At 39.8% G+C, this 14,565-nt stretch overlaps 1 protein-coding gene across 1 annotated transcript in view; it reads left to right on the plus strand.

Annotated features, from left to right (window-relative positions):
• Nucleotides 1–6,120: 6,120 nt before the first annotated feature.
• NTMT2 (N-terminal Xaa-Pro-Lys N-methyltransferase 2) overlaps nucleotides 6,121–14,565 on the plus strand; it is a 37,718-nt gene continuing 29,273 nt past the window's right edge. Inside the window, exon 1 of the mRNA XM_004384100.1 lies at nucleotides 6,121–6,335. Coding sequence (XP_004384157.1) covers nucleotides 6,182–6,335 — 154 coding nt within the window. The 5' untranslated portion in view covers nucleotides 6,121–6,181. The remainder of the gene's footprint in view (nucleotides 6,336–14,565) is intronic.

Here is a 14,565-nt window from a genome sequence, read left to right on the forward strand (position 1 = left end):
AGTAATTTATTAATTTTCATTGCTCTGTGATTTTTCACTGTGTGAATATCTAACATCTGCCATTTTTCATGTTGTTGGACATTTGGGTTGCTTCAAGGGTTTTTGTTTGCCTCTTTGTTTTGGTTTTTCTGGTATTGTAAACAAGCTACTTTGAGTATTCTTATACGCATTTCCTGGTGCACATGTGCAAGAATTATTTTAGGGTATGCGCCCAGGATGAAATTGTTTTGTCTAGAGTACAGACATGGTTAACTCTACAAGATAACGATAAATTGTTTTGCAAAATGCCGGGTCGGTTTTCACTAAGTAACAGAGCATTGATTCCCACTGCTCCACATCCTCACCAACACTTGGCATTTAGATCTTAATTTTTGCCAATCTGGTGTTGCATCCTTGTTGTGATTAGAATGCGTATATCCTAGATTATTAATGAGTTGAGCATTTTAAAAAAAGTTTAATTGGTATTTGTAGTTCTTTGTCTGTAAAATATCTGTTAGTGACTTTCTCTATTTTTCTACTGGGTTGTTTGTTTTATTCTTATATATTTATAAGAACTGTTCATATATTCGGAGCCCTGGTGGCGAAGTGGTTAAGAGCTCAGGCAGCTAACCAAAAGATCGGCAGTTTGAGTCCACCAGACACTCCTTGGAAACACTATGGGGCAGTTCTACTCTGTCTTATAGGGTCAGTATGAGTTGGAATCAACTCGACACATACAACAACAACATTCATATATTCAGTATAGTAATTTTGATTGATTGTTGATGCTCTAAATATTTCTTATCCATTTATCATTTGACTTTTCACTTTTTTTATGGTTTCTTTGATGAACAAAATTTCATTAATTTTAATACAGTTAAATTAATCATTTTTATGATTTTGTTTTTTGTATCTTAAAAAGATCCTTTCTTACCCTTGTATCAGAAAGAGATTTTCCTATAACTTGTTTAAAAAAATTTTACAACTTTGCTTTTCCCATTGAAGTCTTCAATCACGTGGAGTTGGTTTATGTAGGATGTGAGATAGGAATCCAATTGTCCCACTACCAAGACTATAATGAAACTATCTTTTCTCTTTTGTGATGCTGACTTTGTCTTGTTTCAACTTACCATATACAAATAGATTTGTTTTGGAGCTTTCTATTTTGTTTTATTGATGTTTTTAACTAAGCCTGTGCCAATAACACACTATTTTAAGTTCCTTCTTCCTGAAGTAGATTTTTATAGTCATTCTTCTAGTGAGAATCTGTGAGTGGTAAATTCTTTTTATCTTTGTCTGAAAATATCTTTTGGCCTCTGTTGAATTTCAGTATAAAGTATTGCAGAATTTTAATTTAATAGTTTTTGCTGGGATGGGGCAGCTTCAAGGACAGTGTGCAGAAAAGAGAGGAGCATTAGTCCTTCATATTTTTTTTCGATATTTGGTAATTTTTTATTATGAGCTCCTATTTGGCTGGACTAAACCTGTAGCCATTTTGAGGGCACTGAATTGAGGATGCTTTCCCTCAAAAATTATATTTGCTTCTGCTGGGCAATCAAATTGCACCACCAAACTGGAGCCACTTTAATTCTTGACCTGGTGTTTCTAGATGCATAGATAATTCAAAATTCAAACATCAGACTTATCTGAGGGCAGCCTGATGGAAGCTTGTGGTATGAATTCTTAAGGAGGTTATTCATATCATTGTTACATTTTTTTTTTCCCATCTGAAGCTACAATGGGGACCAGTGAGTTTCCATTCTGTATTCCTTTGCTGTGGGCAGGCAAATTTCTAGCCTTCTTCCCCAGGCTCACTCTCCTTCAGGAGTCCCCATTTTCTGTTGGTGTCAAGTTCAGCTTGCTCCCTCCATCCACGTTGTTCAGGGCCAAGGTCTAGTCTCCCATTCCTGAGAAGATGCCTGTTAATCCCCAAATATCTAGCTTCCTGGTCTAGGGATTTGCTTTTAGTGCAGTCCTGGCTTCTGGGTTTGAATCTGCTCTGATTTCAGGTTCTTATTTGCCTGGTTTTATTTGTTAGTTGGCCCTTAGAAATTTATCTGAATTTATTGTTTATCTATTAATTTATTATGCACTTACCAATGCATTTAAAAATATGTGTGTTGGAGTTAGCTAAAACTTGTGTATTTTATATTGAGCAGATTTCACCAAATATTTATTTTATTGTGCTACTAAATGATTATGCTTCTATTTGGGGTTTTTCTTCCTTCTGACTCTCCATGCTGATTTATTTTTTGACAGTAGTTTATTCCTCACCAAGGGATCCCCTGTAAGAAGGCAGACCCACCTGGATAAATTCAGAGTTTCCACCTTCTCTTGATGCAGTCATATTTCTTTCCCTTACACTCATTGTTTTCCTTTTCTGCCTGGAAATTGGATGCCTGTGGTAGACTTGAGATCTTTATTAAAACTTCCTTTACTCAGTCACCTCAGTATGAATATGGTCAAGAGTGGTGTGAGGTGGTAGCAAATAGAGCATTTCAGGTGTGAGAGAAAAATTATTGGCATAAGGAAACAAACACAATGAGCTAGAAACTGCTTCAAGCTATAGCAGAATGAGAAATATTCACAAAATCGAATATGACCACAGAGATAAAAAAAATGGGACAACAAAAATATAAGAAGTTGAAGGAAAACAAATCAGAGTCAAGCAAATGGAATCCTTCCTTTCCCAACAGTCCAGTTAAACATAACTAACACACAAATGAAAGCAAAGATGTCACCTTGAAGACAAAGGTGCGCCTGACCCAAGCCTTGGTGTTTTCAGTCATCTCATGCATGTGAAAGCTGGATGATGAATAAGGAATACTGAAGAAGAATTGATGCCTTTGAATTGTGGTGTCAGTGAAGAATATTGAATACACCATGGACTTCCAGAAGAATGAACAAATCTGTCTTGGAAGAAGTACAGACAGAATGCTCCTTAGAAGCAAGGATGGTGAGACTTTGTCTTTTTCACGTACTTTGGACATGTTATCAGGAGGGATCAGTCCCTGGAGAAGGACATCATGCTTGGTAAAGTAGAGGATCAGCAAAAAAGAGGAAGGCCCTCAAAGAGATGGATTGACACAGTGGCTGCAACAATGGACTCAAGCATCACAACAGTCTTGAGGATGGCGCAGGATGGGGCAGTGTTTCGTTCTGTTGTACATAGGGTTGCTATGAGTCAGAACTGACTTGATGGCACCTAACAACAACAACAGCAACACACAAATGATACTTAAAGAAAGGCCATGGTTAAATTCCACATCTTAAAAAAATTCTGCTGTTGAAGTACGGGTTAGTTATCTATTGCTGTCTTGTAAAAAATTACTCCAAAATTTAGCTGCTTCAAAGAGCAAACATTTATTTTCTCACATGTCCTGTGGATCAGTAATCTGGGTGTGGCTTTGCTGGCTCAGCATCTCTCAAGAGGGTGCAGTCCATCTATTGGCTAGGGAAGATCTGCTTCCAAGCTCACTCATGTGGTTGTTGGCAGGATTGAGTTCCTTGTGCGTTGTTGGACCAAGGACATCAATTCTTAGCTGGCTACTGGCTGAGGACCTCCCTCAGTTCCTTGCTGTGTAGGCCTCTCCTTAGGGCAGCTCACAACATGGCAGTTGGCTTCCCACAGAGCGAGCAAACGAGAGAGTGAAAGAAGATGCACAAGACGGAAGCCAGTTTTTTTATAACCTATTCTTGGAAGTGACATCTTATCACTTCTGCCACATCTTATTCTTCAGTGGTGACTCAGTAAGTCCACCCCACACTCAAGGAGAGAGAATTACACAAAAGTATGAATACCAAGGGCATGAATACCAAGCAGGAGGCAGAGAATATTAGACATCATATTAGAAGCTGCCTACCATGCTAACCAAAAGGTCAGTGGTTTCAATCCACTAGCCACTCCTTGGAAACCCTATGGGGCAGTTCTACTCTGTCCTATAGGGTTGCTATGAGTCGGAATCGACTCGATGGTGATGGGCTTGGATATTTTTTTTTTTACCATAATGTGTGTGTTTGTGCATGTGCGTGTGTGTGGAAGGGTGTGTTGGGGGGATGGTGGTTGCACATGGTATAGCAGGTAGTGTATTGAGTTCTTACTCATTTTCCTGTGAGGAACATTAGAAGGGTAAAACCGTAGTCATGGTCCCTGAGGAAACAGATGGTATTCATGAACTACAGACTTGAGACCAGCTTAATAAAGGGACTATTTACAAAGATATGGGCAAATGTCTTAGTTTTCTAGTGCTGCCATAACAAAATACGATAAAGTGGGTGGCTTTAAAGAGTAGAAATTTATTTTCTCATAGTTCTGGATGCTAAAAGTCCAAATCAGGGTCTCAGCCATGTTGGTTTCCTCTGTGGGCTTCTCTCCCAGTTTCTGGTGGTTGCTGGAAAATCTTGGCATTCTTTTGCTGCTTATAGATGCATCTGCCTCCGTTGTTATATGGTGTCTGCCCTCATGTGACTCTGTGTCTGTTTTCCCTTTTTATATGACACCACTCAGAAGAGATTAGGTTTAGGATCCAACCTACTGTTGTATGACATCATTAACATAACAAAAACGTATTTTCAAACAGGGACACGTTCATAGACACAGGTGCTGTAACTACAACACATCTTTTTTGGGGGACACAATTCAATCCACAACAGCAAGTTTTGGGAAATCACAAGGAATAGTGCATTACTCCAAGGCTTATAGCAGCCTGGTATATCACTATCTCTAGGTCTGAAGCCGGAGGCCCTGGGTGGTGCAAATGGTTAATATGCTCAGCTGCTAACCAAAAGTTTGGAGGTTCCAGCCCACCCAGAGTCACATTGGAAGAAAGACTTGGCAATTTACTGAAAAAAATCAGCCATTGAAAATCCTGTAGAGCACAATTCTTCTCTGACACACATGGGGCCACCATGAGTCAGAGTCAACTTGATGTTCAACTGGAAGGTTCTGAAACAGTAAGGGGGAGAGGGAGTTAACAGAGCCAGGAGAGAATATTTGTATGAGAAGACCTCCTAATGGGAGCTACCACTTTCTGTTAAGGGATGCAGTCAGCCTATAGCATCTCCAAAGGGAAGGTGCCAGGGAATAAATATTCTGACTTCACTCTTCTCCAGTCTCCTACTGACACTATCCATTGACTGAATTCAGCTGGAAGCCAGAGGCAAAGGAGTCCACTGAGGTAGTCAATACCAGTCAACCTGCCAGATCACACAAACCAAAACCCACTGCCATCAACTCGATTCCAACTCATAGTGACCCTATAGGACAGAATAGAACTGCCTCATAGGGTTTCCGAGGAGCGGCTGGTGGATTCGAACTGCTGACATTTTGGTTAGCTGCTGAGCTCTTAACCACTGTGCCACCAGGACTGCCTGGAGCACAGAGTAGGATGGAACGAGTGGAGAGTGGATCTGGAAGAGCAGTCAGAAACTATCTAGTGCAGAAACCAATTGCACTTGAGGAAAATCACATCCACAACATGCAGAGAGGAGGAAACAGCTGTACATGACTAAGTGTTGTATAGAGCAAACTAGGTGGGAGAGTTTACTGACAAAGAGGGCGTTTAACATCAAAACAGACTTTTAGAAAATTGCTTCTCTTGAAGATTCTTCAAAATGGGAAACACATATCCATCTCTATGAAATGATTTGGATGAAGTTGCACTGATGAAAGGGTGTGGGTGGCTAAGATGACTTTGAAGAGTCCTTGTAACTTGAGGATTCAGTGTTCTGGGAGGAGTGATGGAAATCAGGGAATAGGATCTCCTGCAAAATATTCACAACTCTCTGAAATGGAAATTAGGCTACTCCAATTTAGGCATCAAATTAAAGCAACTATTCAGTGTGTTAGCAGGGTGTGCTCCTGCCTGTTTGAAGTGGCATCGAAAGGAGGCAGGCAGGCAGGCAGACGTGCTTTTTCCTGGATGAAGCAGGAGCTCACTCAGCCTGTTTTCATCTTTACTTAGCATCTGCTGGCTTGAAGTGGTGTTGCCCAAGCAATCAGACAGTGGATGAGCCAGGAGGCTGACCTCCCGTGTCTGCTCCCCTTCCCCCTCACACCCCATGACGGCCTGTCCTGATATAGATTGACAGGGAACTGGTTTAAAATGACAGTCACAAGTTCAAGTAGGAAGAGAGGCTAATTCAAAGAAACAGCCAGACAAACTTTCTTTCCGTGTAGGAATAATTATCATCCCCCTTCACCATGGCCCACCTGGGAGCACATTTTGCCTTTAGATCCCGCTGGCAGAAGACCGACAATGAACTCTGTCGACACAGCATGTCCTTTATCCTTCACAAAGCCATTCGCAATGACTTCTTTCAGAGCTATCTCTACCTTCTGGAAAAAATATCCCTGGGTAAGTGTATCAGAGATATGAGATAAAGGACAAGAAATGACTGAAGGGACTGTGTAAGGCTGTGGGGCTTGTGGAAGAGGAGTTAGAACAAGGACACTTTCCAGATAAAAAGAGCCCACAACCCCTGTCAGTGGCTTGGATGTGTCAATGGCATTCTTTTATGGAGAGTGCAAGTATCAAATGCTGCCTGTCAAGTTAGAACTTCAGGATTCTGTTCTGGAACTTTCTTGCTCTCTCAGGCAGAGTCATTTGCTTCTCTGGGTGTTGGTTGTTTGAGTATCAGACTTATAGAAACTCATTTCTTGAGTTTTAAAGGGTATGTTTAACATTTATTGAAAATTTAGAGTTAACAAATAAGTAACTCAAAGATGAGAGCATTAATGCAGTAGTACATCAAGTAAGAGTTTTCAAAAAAGACGAAACAATGATAGATCATGGTGTACTTCTTGTGTGTGTGTGTGTGTGTGTGTGTGTGTGTGTGCATATGTCACATAACTTCTCTCTGGCCTTTCTAAGTCACCATAGTAGCCAGTGAGCCTAAAAGGAGCAGATTTTAACTTGGACTTTGAATATTAAGAAAAAACTGGGTCAGTAGTCTGTCTCCATTTTAGTTATTTCCTCTGCTTTTCAGGGAATTGGACAATAGGGCAATAAGGGTCTTATCTAATTTGTCTACACTACTCTTCTCAGCCTCTGTGAATGTTGTTACTTCAGGGCACTCTTAACAGCACCGAAGAGGAAATAACTAACTATTATAGAGTTAAGTAACTCCCTTTGGTTTATATTTCCCCCAATGAAATCAGGAACACTGTGTATCAGTCCCAGTCTGTTTGCTTAAGGTTGTCTGAAAGCCCCATTGTGCACTTGATGTGGGGCAGGGTTTCCAGCCCTGGAAGGAGCTACATAATTCTTTATATTGCCTTCAAGAAACTGGATGCTAGCAGCCTACCAAAGTCTCTTTTGGTAACTTTCTGAGGGGATCTTTAGTTCTAGACACACAAATACTCATATTTATATAGTCAAAACATTTCTCATCTATGGCTTTATTTGATCCTCTCAGCCACATTATGGGATAGATAGGGTAAGTATCCTTATTCTTTCCTTCTACCCTCTCTCCTCCTATTTTATTTTTTCAAATGAGGGAAAGAAAATTCAGAGTTAATGTGATCTGATCTAGATAGAGGAGTACCAAGATAAGAACCCAAGACCAGGGCTCTTTCTGGTAGATCATGCTGCACATAAATAATTCTTTTAGCATATACAATACGTCATATCTCTATAAAAAAAAACCTGTTGCTGTCAAGTTTATTTGGACTCATAGCAACCCAATAGGACAGAGTAGAACTGCCCCATAGGGTTTCCAAGGAGCAGCTGGTGGATTTCAACTGCAACCTTTTGGTTAGCAGCTGTAGCTCTTAACTACTGTGCTACTAGGGCTCCAAATATCTATCCAAATGGAAAAATTAGAGCAGTCAATTTGGAAGGCAATGATGTTCTGGTCGCTCCATACATTGCCAGAGCATTGTTTTTCTGTAGATATTCTTCCGACCACATCTCAGTAACAGCCGTTTGGTGGCCTTGGTTGTATTAGACTGGAGAAATGTGTCAATTACAATAACAGAAGAGACACACTTGAGAGTAGATGACTGCCAAACTTTAAAAATAATTACTAGAGAGAAAACGAACTCATCTCTGGAGGTAGCTGAAGAAGAACTAAAGTAAAGATGAGTTAAAACGTCTTCACCAAAAATCAAATGAAAATTAATTTGGAACAAGTAGATTATAATTTATGTTTGGTTTCAATCCTTTTTTCACCCAGCAGAGTCATTTGATTTTATCTACTGTTCTCCTTTGTGGACTTGCTGATGGTCTAACAATCACTTCCAACCTTTTTTAAAAAAATTATTATTATTAAAAAGCAAGGCTTTTGACAGATAGACACCCTGGGTGGTGCAAATGGTTAACAAGCTTGGCTGCTGACTGAAAGATTGGTGGTTTGAGTCTACTCAGAGGTGCCTCGGAAGAAAGGCCTGGTGATCTACTTCTGAAAAATCAGCCATTAAAAACCCTATGGACTACAATTCTACTCTAACACACATAGGATCAACATGAGTCAGATCAACTCGACGGCAACTTTGTTGTTGTTTGTTTGTTTTGTTTTTTGAAAAATAATATCGTCCACAGAACTCCAATGTAAAACATAGATAAAACAGAAGGTTTTCTACTTAGGGTTCAGGTCAAGGTTCTTTTCTTGGTCTCTCCTCTTAGCCACTCCAGTGGCTCTTGAGGCACTTCTGTAACACCATTAAGGTTCTATAAACACAATCTGAAAACCATTAAGTCCATTCTAAGCCAAAGTTGACTCCATTTTACTTTGTTGAAACTATTGTTTTCCCACATGTGTCTTATCTTCTAAGTATGATTTTTATCCAATTAGAAGGCTTCTCTCAACCCTTGACCTTAGCTCCAGGAGGTTATAGCTTAAATTTATGGAATGCATTTACATATATTAGTTCTATTGAACTCTAGTTTTGTAAGAGACCTATTCTCTCTCTCTGTCTCAAAATCCTGGTCATGAAAGTCCTGGGTTCAAATTCTGGTATTTCTACTTACTAGAGAAATGACTTCCGGAAAATTACTGAAGTCTCTGAGCATCATTTTGCTCAAAACTGCAGGGCTCTTTGAAGGATTAAATGCCATCCTGTATGTGAAACTAGTAAATGCTCACTAAGTGTTCGTTTCTTCCTTCCCTTCCTCTGAACTAGGCCTCTTTTAAAGTCACCATGTGTCCTTCCCTAGAACGGGCATTCAAGACACTTAACGAAACTAAATATGTAAGAGTTTTTAGGCCACACTGGATATATTCCTTTTCAGTTAGGAGATAAAGCTTAGCCAGCAGAGATCTCCCCTCCCCCAGCACCACAGAGGTGTTTTATAGTTGACTTCCCCTACTCTTGGCCATTTCAAGACTTTGTAAGAATGAAAATAAAGCCCTTCTTTCAAAAAGGTTAGGGGAACCCTCCTGTAGGTCTGCATAGAGAGTTTGTTGTTTGGGGTAATTATAGGAAAAGCAGTGGTTGACCAGACTTTTTGATTCCTTTTTTCTTTCCTTCCTTCCTTCAACTGCCTGCATTAGGCAACTAGACTCATATCAGCACACTATGTGGCAAATCAGTCATGGGGAAATTTGCTGAAATATGTCTGGCTAAGGAATCCCAGAGTGGTGCAAATGGTTAAGTGCTTGACTACTAACTGAAAGGCTGGTGGTTCAAACCCACCCAGAGGCCTGACGATCTACTTCTGAAAGGTCACAGCCTTGAAAACCCTATGAAGCAGTTCCACTCTGCACACAGGGGCAGGGAGCAGGGGTTTCCATGAGTCAGAATTGACTCCAAACCCACCCAGAGGCCTCACGATCTACTTCTGAAAGGTCACAGCCTTGAAAACCCTATGAAGCAGTTCCACTCTGCACACAGGGACAGGGAGCAGGGGTTGCCATGAGTCAGAATTGACTCCAGAGCAACTAACAACAACAATCTCCGGCTAGCCTGAGAGAGTCATGGAAGAGCAAGAATGCACACACTGAAAGTTTCCAATGGAAAGACTTGGCTATGCCATCAAACACAGCAGATCTTCAGAAAGAAATGGAGACAATCCTACTGCTCTTCTGTGACATTGAAATGAAATGATTTCATCTTTGTGGCAGGCACTGCTGCACAACTTATTGTACAGTAAGAAATTTTTCAAATGTTTTTATTGCCTTTGTAATGCAAATGATGCAAGATCATTTTCTCCTTAGGAGAACGAAGAACCAGATAATTTCCCTTTTATTTAGCAGGTTCAGTGTTATTTTCAGGTACGGAGTGTGAGATAAATAAGATATAGGTTTTAGATTTAAATAAACCTAGGTTCAAATTCCAGTAGTGTCACTTCCTAGCTATTTGACCTTGGGCAGTTTAGTTAACTTCTCATGATGTCTTGGTTTCTTCTTCTGCAGAATATACAGTAAAACCTGTGAAACCCGGAAACGGTGTAGGCGGAAACCTGCTAAAGAAGGAAAACTCAGATATTTTCCACTAATAGAGAGTGATAGAAAAATGGTAGGACTGTACCCTCTCAAAGGCGGAAAACTTGTGAGACCCAGAAAAGCAAGGCGGTCCTGTCGAGTTCCGGCTCTCACAGGTTTCAATGTCTCACAGATTCAGTTAGCTATAAACGCTGAGCCTATGTATATATACGTGTTTGAGCTATGATAGTTACTATGTTTTTGTTATTGTTTGGGTAATACTGATTGGGAGGGAGCCCTGGTGGCACAGTGTTTAAGAGGGTGGTGCTAACCAAAAGGTTGGCAGTTCAAATCCACCAGCCCCTCCTTGGAAACCCTATGGGGCAATTCTACTCTGTCCTATAGGGTCACTATGAGTCAGAATCGACTCAGCAGTAACAGGTGTGTGTGTGTTTGTGATTGGGAGGACAGATATTTCATAAACTGTACCAAAGGTGTGAACAATATTCATTTACTCAGCAAACATTCATAGAAGGCCTACTATATGTTAGATATAATGGCAAGTTCTAAGTTTGCAAAGAAAGTAAGATAATAGCCTTATCCTGAAGGTATAGAGTAGGAGAGCCACACAGATAACTTTTTCTCTTTAATGAGAGACCACTATAAGTTGCTGGAGGGGCGTAGAAGAGGCATGATGATTGCTGGATGTGGTCTCACTACGAAAAATTTGTGTTTAGTATCTGTCTGACTTGTAGCCTCCTCAAATTTGATAGTAGTCATGTAGAAGGCTCAAATAGAAATAGTGAGTTAAGAACATAATCAGCAAGAGGCTAGGGGATATGACGTGTGGTAGGAGCCTGAATAGATTTCTAGTTGAATTGGGGAAAATAACTGTCTCTCCCCACCTTTATTTACCTTATTTGTATGGAAACCTGGACAGAGGTTAGGAAACACTAACTAGCCCGCTGTTGAAAAGCACAGAATCAGTCTCCCAAAATTTTCAGGGTAGGCAGTGCGCTGTCTTAGAGACAAGAAACACCAGACACCTGAAAGCATACAGGGAATAAACAAAACCTAGAGATACACTCTGGACAATTGGGATACTTGAGAACAACAGCTTTCTTGCATCCTGGCACACCCAGAACTTTATATTCTCCCAGAAACATGGATTAAGTCCCCCTAACTCTTGGGAAAAAGTAGAGTGAGAACAGTAGCATTTATTAAGCTCCTGCTTTAAACCACATACCATAATAGGTGCTTTCAGGTACACAATCTCATTTAATTATCTCATCAACCCTGTACAATAGATATCATTACCTTATTTTTATAGAAGAAACCGATACTCAGGTGAGTTATATAACCTACTCAAGGTCACAAAGCTTATTACTTTCAAAACAGAAAGTAAATTCAGGGTTGTCCAACAACAAGATGCTTTTCTGTACTTTCTTTTCTTTCCTTCTTTCTTTCTTTCTTCCCTTCCTTTCTCTTCTTCTCTTTCTTCCTTCTCTCTTGCTTATCATTAGCTCATTAATAATTAAATTGGAAATGACTCACCTGTGAATCTCTTTTATGAAAGATCTTAGCCTTCATAAGGACATATCCTAATTGAGCTTTTTTGTCTTATAAATAAAGGGCTAACCTGATCCAATATTTTCAGTCTCAAATCATTTCAAACTTATTGTCTAAACCTAGCCTACGTATCTTCTGGAGACTCTCAGATCAATTTACAGCTGACAAACAGCTTTAACAGCTGGAATAAAGAAGCTAAATTAGCTACATCCAACCATTTAAAAAAAGAAAGGAAGGGAAAAGAAGATACCCAGTGTCTTAGTCATCTAGTGCTGCTCTAACAGAAATACCACAAGTGGATGGTTTAACAAAGAGAAGTTTATTCTTACAGTCCAGTAGGTTATAAGTCCAAATTCAGGGCATCAGCTCCAGGAGAAGGCTTCCTCTCTCTGTCGGCTCTGGAGGAAGGTCCTTGTGATGCATCAGTCTTTCTTTGGTCTGGGAGCTTCTCAGGGCAGGAACCTCAGGTCCAAAGGATGCACTCTGCTCCCGGCACTGCTTTCTTGGTGGTATGAGGTTCCCATGTGTCTCTGCTCACTTCTGTCTTTTATATCTCAAAAGAGATTGGCTTAAGACACTATCCAATCTTGTATATCTCATCAGTATAACTGCCACTAATTCATCTTATTAGATCATAGTGATTGAATTTACAACACATAAGGAAATCACATCAGATTACAAAATGGTACACCATTATACAATACTGGGAATCATGACCCAGCCAAGTTGACAGATATTTTTGGGGGACACAATTCAATCCATGACACTTAACTATTAGCAAAATTGCATGTCTGTCAGAAAGACTGTACCTTATGGTAACCAGAGTAATAATGCATGAACTATTTGGAATGATCTCTAATAGTGAATCAGTATCTATTTTGGGGTCTGTATTAAGATTTTACTATCACTCATCTCTCAGTTTGTTGTACCCTTGTGGCTTGCATGTTGCTGTGATGCTGGAAGCTATGCCACCAGCATTTCAAATACCAGTAGGGTCACCAGTGGTGGATAGGTTTCAACAGAGCTTCCAGACTAAAACACACTAGGAAAAAGGGCCTGAAAAAAATTGGCCAGTGAAAACCCTATGACTAGCAGTGGAACATTGTCTGATATAGTGCCAGATGATGAGCCCCTTAGGTTGGAAGGCATTCAAAAGATGACTAGCAAAGAGCTGCTTCCTCAAAGTAGAGTCGACCTTAATGATGTAGATACAGTCATGCTTTCAGGACTTTCATTTGCTGATGTGGCATGACTCAAAATGAGAAGAAACAGCTGCAAACATCCATTAATAACTGGAACATAGAATGTACCAAGTTTGGATCTAGGAACATTGGAAATCGTCAAAAATGAAATGGAATGCATAAACATCGATATCCTAGGCATTAGTGAGCTGAAATGGACTGGTATTGGCCATTTTGAATCAGTCAAATGGTCTACTATGCCAGGAAAGACAAATTGAGGAGGAATGGCATCACATTCATTGTCTAAAAGAATATTTCAAGATCCTGAAGTATAATGCTGTCAATGATAGGATAATATCCATATGCCTACAAGGAAAACCAGTTAACATGACTATTATTCACATTTACACATTAAACACTAATGCTAAGATGAAGAAATTGAAGATTTTTACCAACTTCTGCAGTCTGAAATTGATCAAACATGCGATCAAGATGCACTGATAATTACTGGTGATTGGAATGCGAAAATTGGAAACAAAGACGTAGTTGGAAAGTATGGCTTTGGTAATAGAAATGACAAAGGAGGTTTCATGATAGAATTTTGCAAGATCAACGATTTATTCATTGAAAATACCTTTTTTCAATGACATAAATGGCGAATATACACGTGGACTTCACCAGATGGAATACACAGAAATCAAATAGACTACATCTGTGGAAAGACACAATGGAAAAGCTCAATATCATCAGTTAGAACAAGGCCTGGGGTCGACTGTGGAACAGACCCTTAGTTGCTCATTTGCAAGTTCAAGTAGAAGCTGAAGAAAATTAAAACAAGTCCATAAGAGCCAAAGTAACATCTTGAGTATATCCCACCTGAATTTGGAGACCATCTCAAAAACAGATTTGATGCATTGAACACTAATGATCGAAGTCTAGATGAGTTGTGGGATGACATCAAGGACTTCATACATGAAGAAAGCAAAAGGTCATTAAAACAACAGGAAGGAAAGAACAGACCAAAATGGATGTCAGAAGAGACTTTGAAACTTGCTTTTATACATAAAGTAACTAAAGCAAAAGGAAGGACTGATGAAGTAAAAGAGCTGAACAGAAAAGTTCAAAGGGTGGCTTGAGAAGGCAAAGTAAAGTGTTATAAAGAAATGTGCAAAGACCTAGGGTTAGAAAAGCAAAAGAGAAGAACACATTTGGCATTTCTCAAACTGAAAGAACTGAAGAAAAAATTCAAGGCTCAAGTTGCGATATTAAAGGATTCTATGGGCAAACTATTGAACAATGCAGGAAGCATCAAAAGAAGATGGAAGGAATATACAGAGTACTGAAAAGAATTGCTCAACATTCAACCATTTCAGGAGGTAGCATATGATCAAGAACTGATGGTACCGAAGGAAGGAGTCCAAGCTACACTGAAGGCATTGGCAAAAAACAAGACTCCAGGAATTGATGGAATACC

This window comes from Trichechus manatus, unplaced genomic scaffold (assembly GCF_000243295.1).
Source record: "Trichechus manatus latirostris isolate Lorelei unplaced genomic scaffold, TriManLat1.0 scaffold00117, whole genome shotgun sequence".
In the NCBI taxonomy this organism is placed as follows: Eukaryota; Metazoa; Chordata; class Mammalia; order Sirenia; family Trichechidae; genus Trichechus; species Trichechus manatus.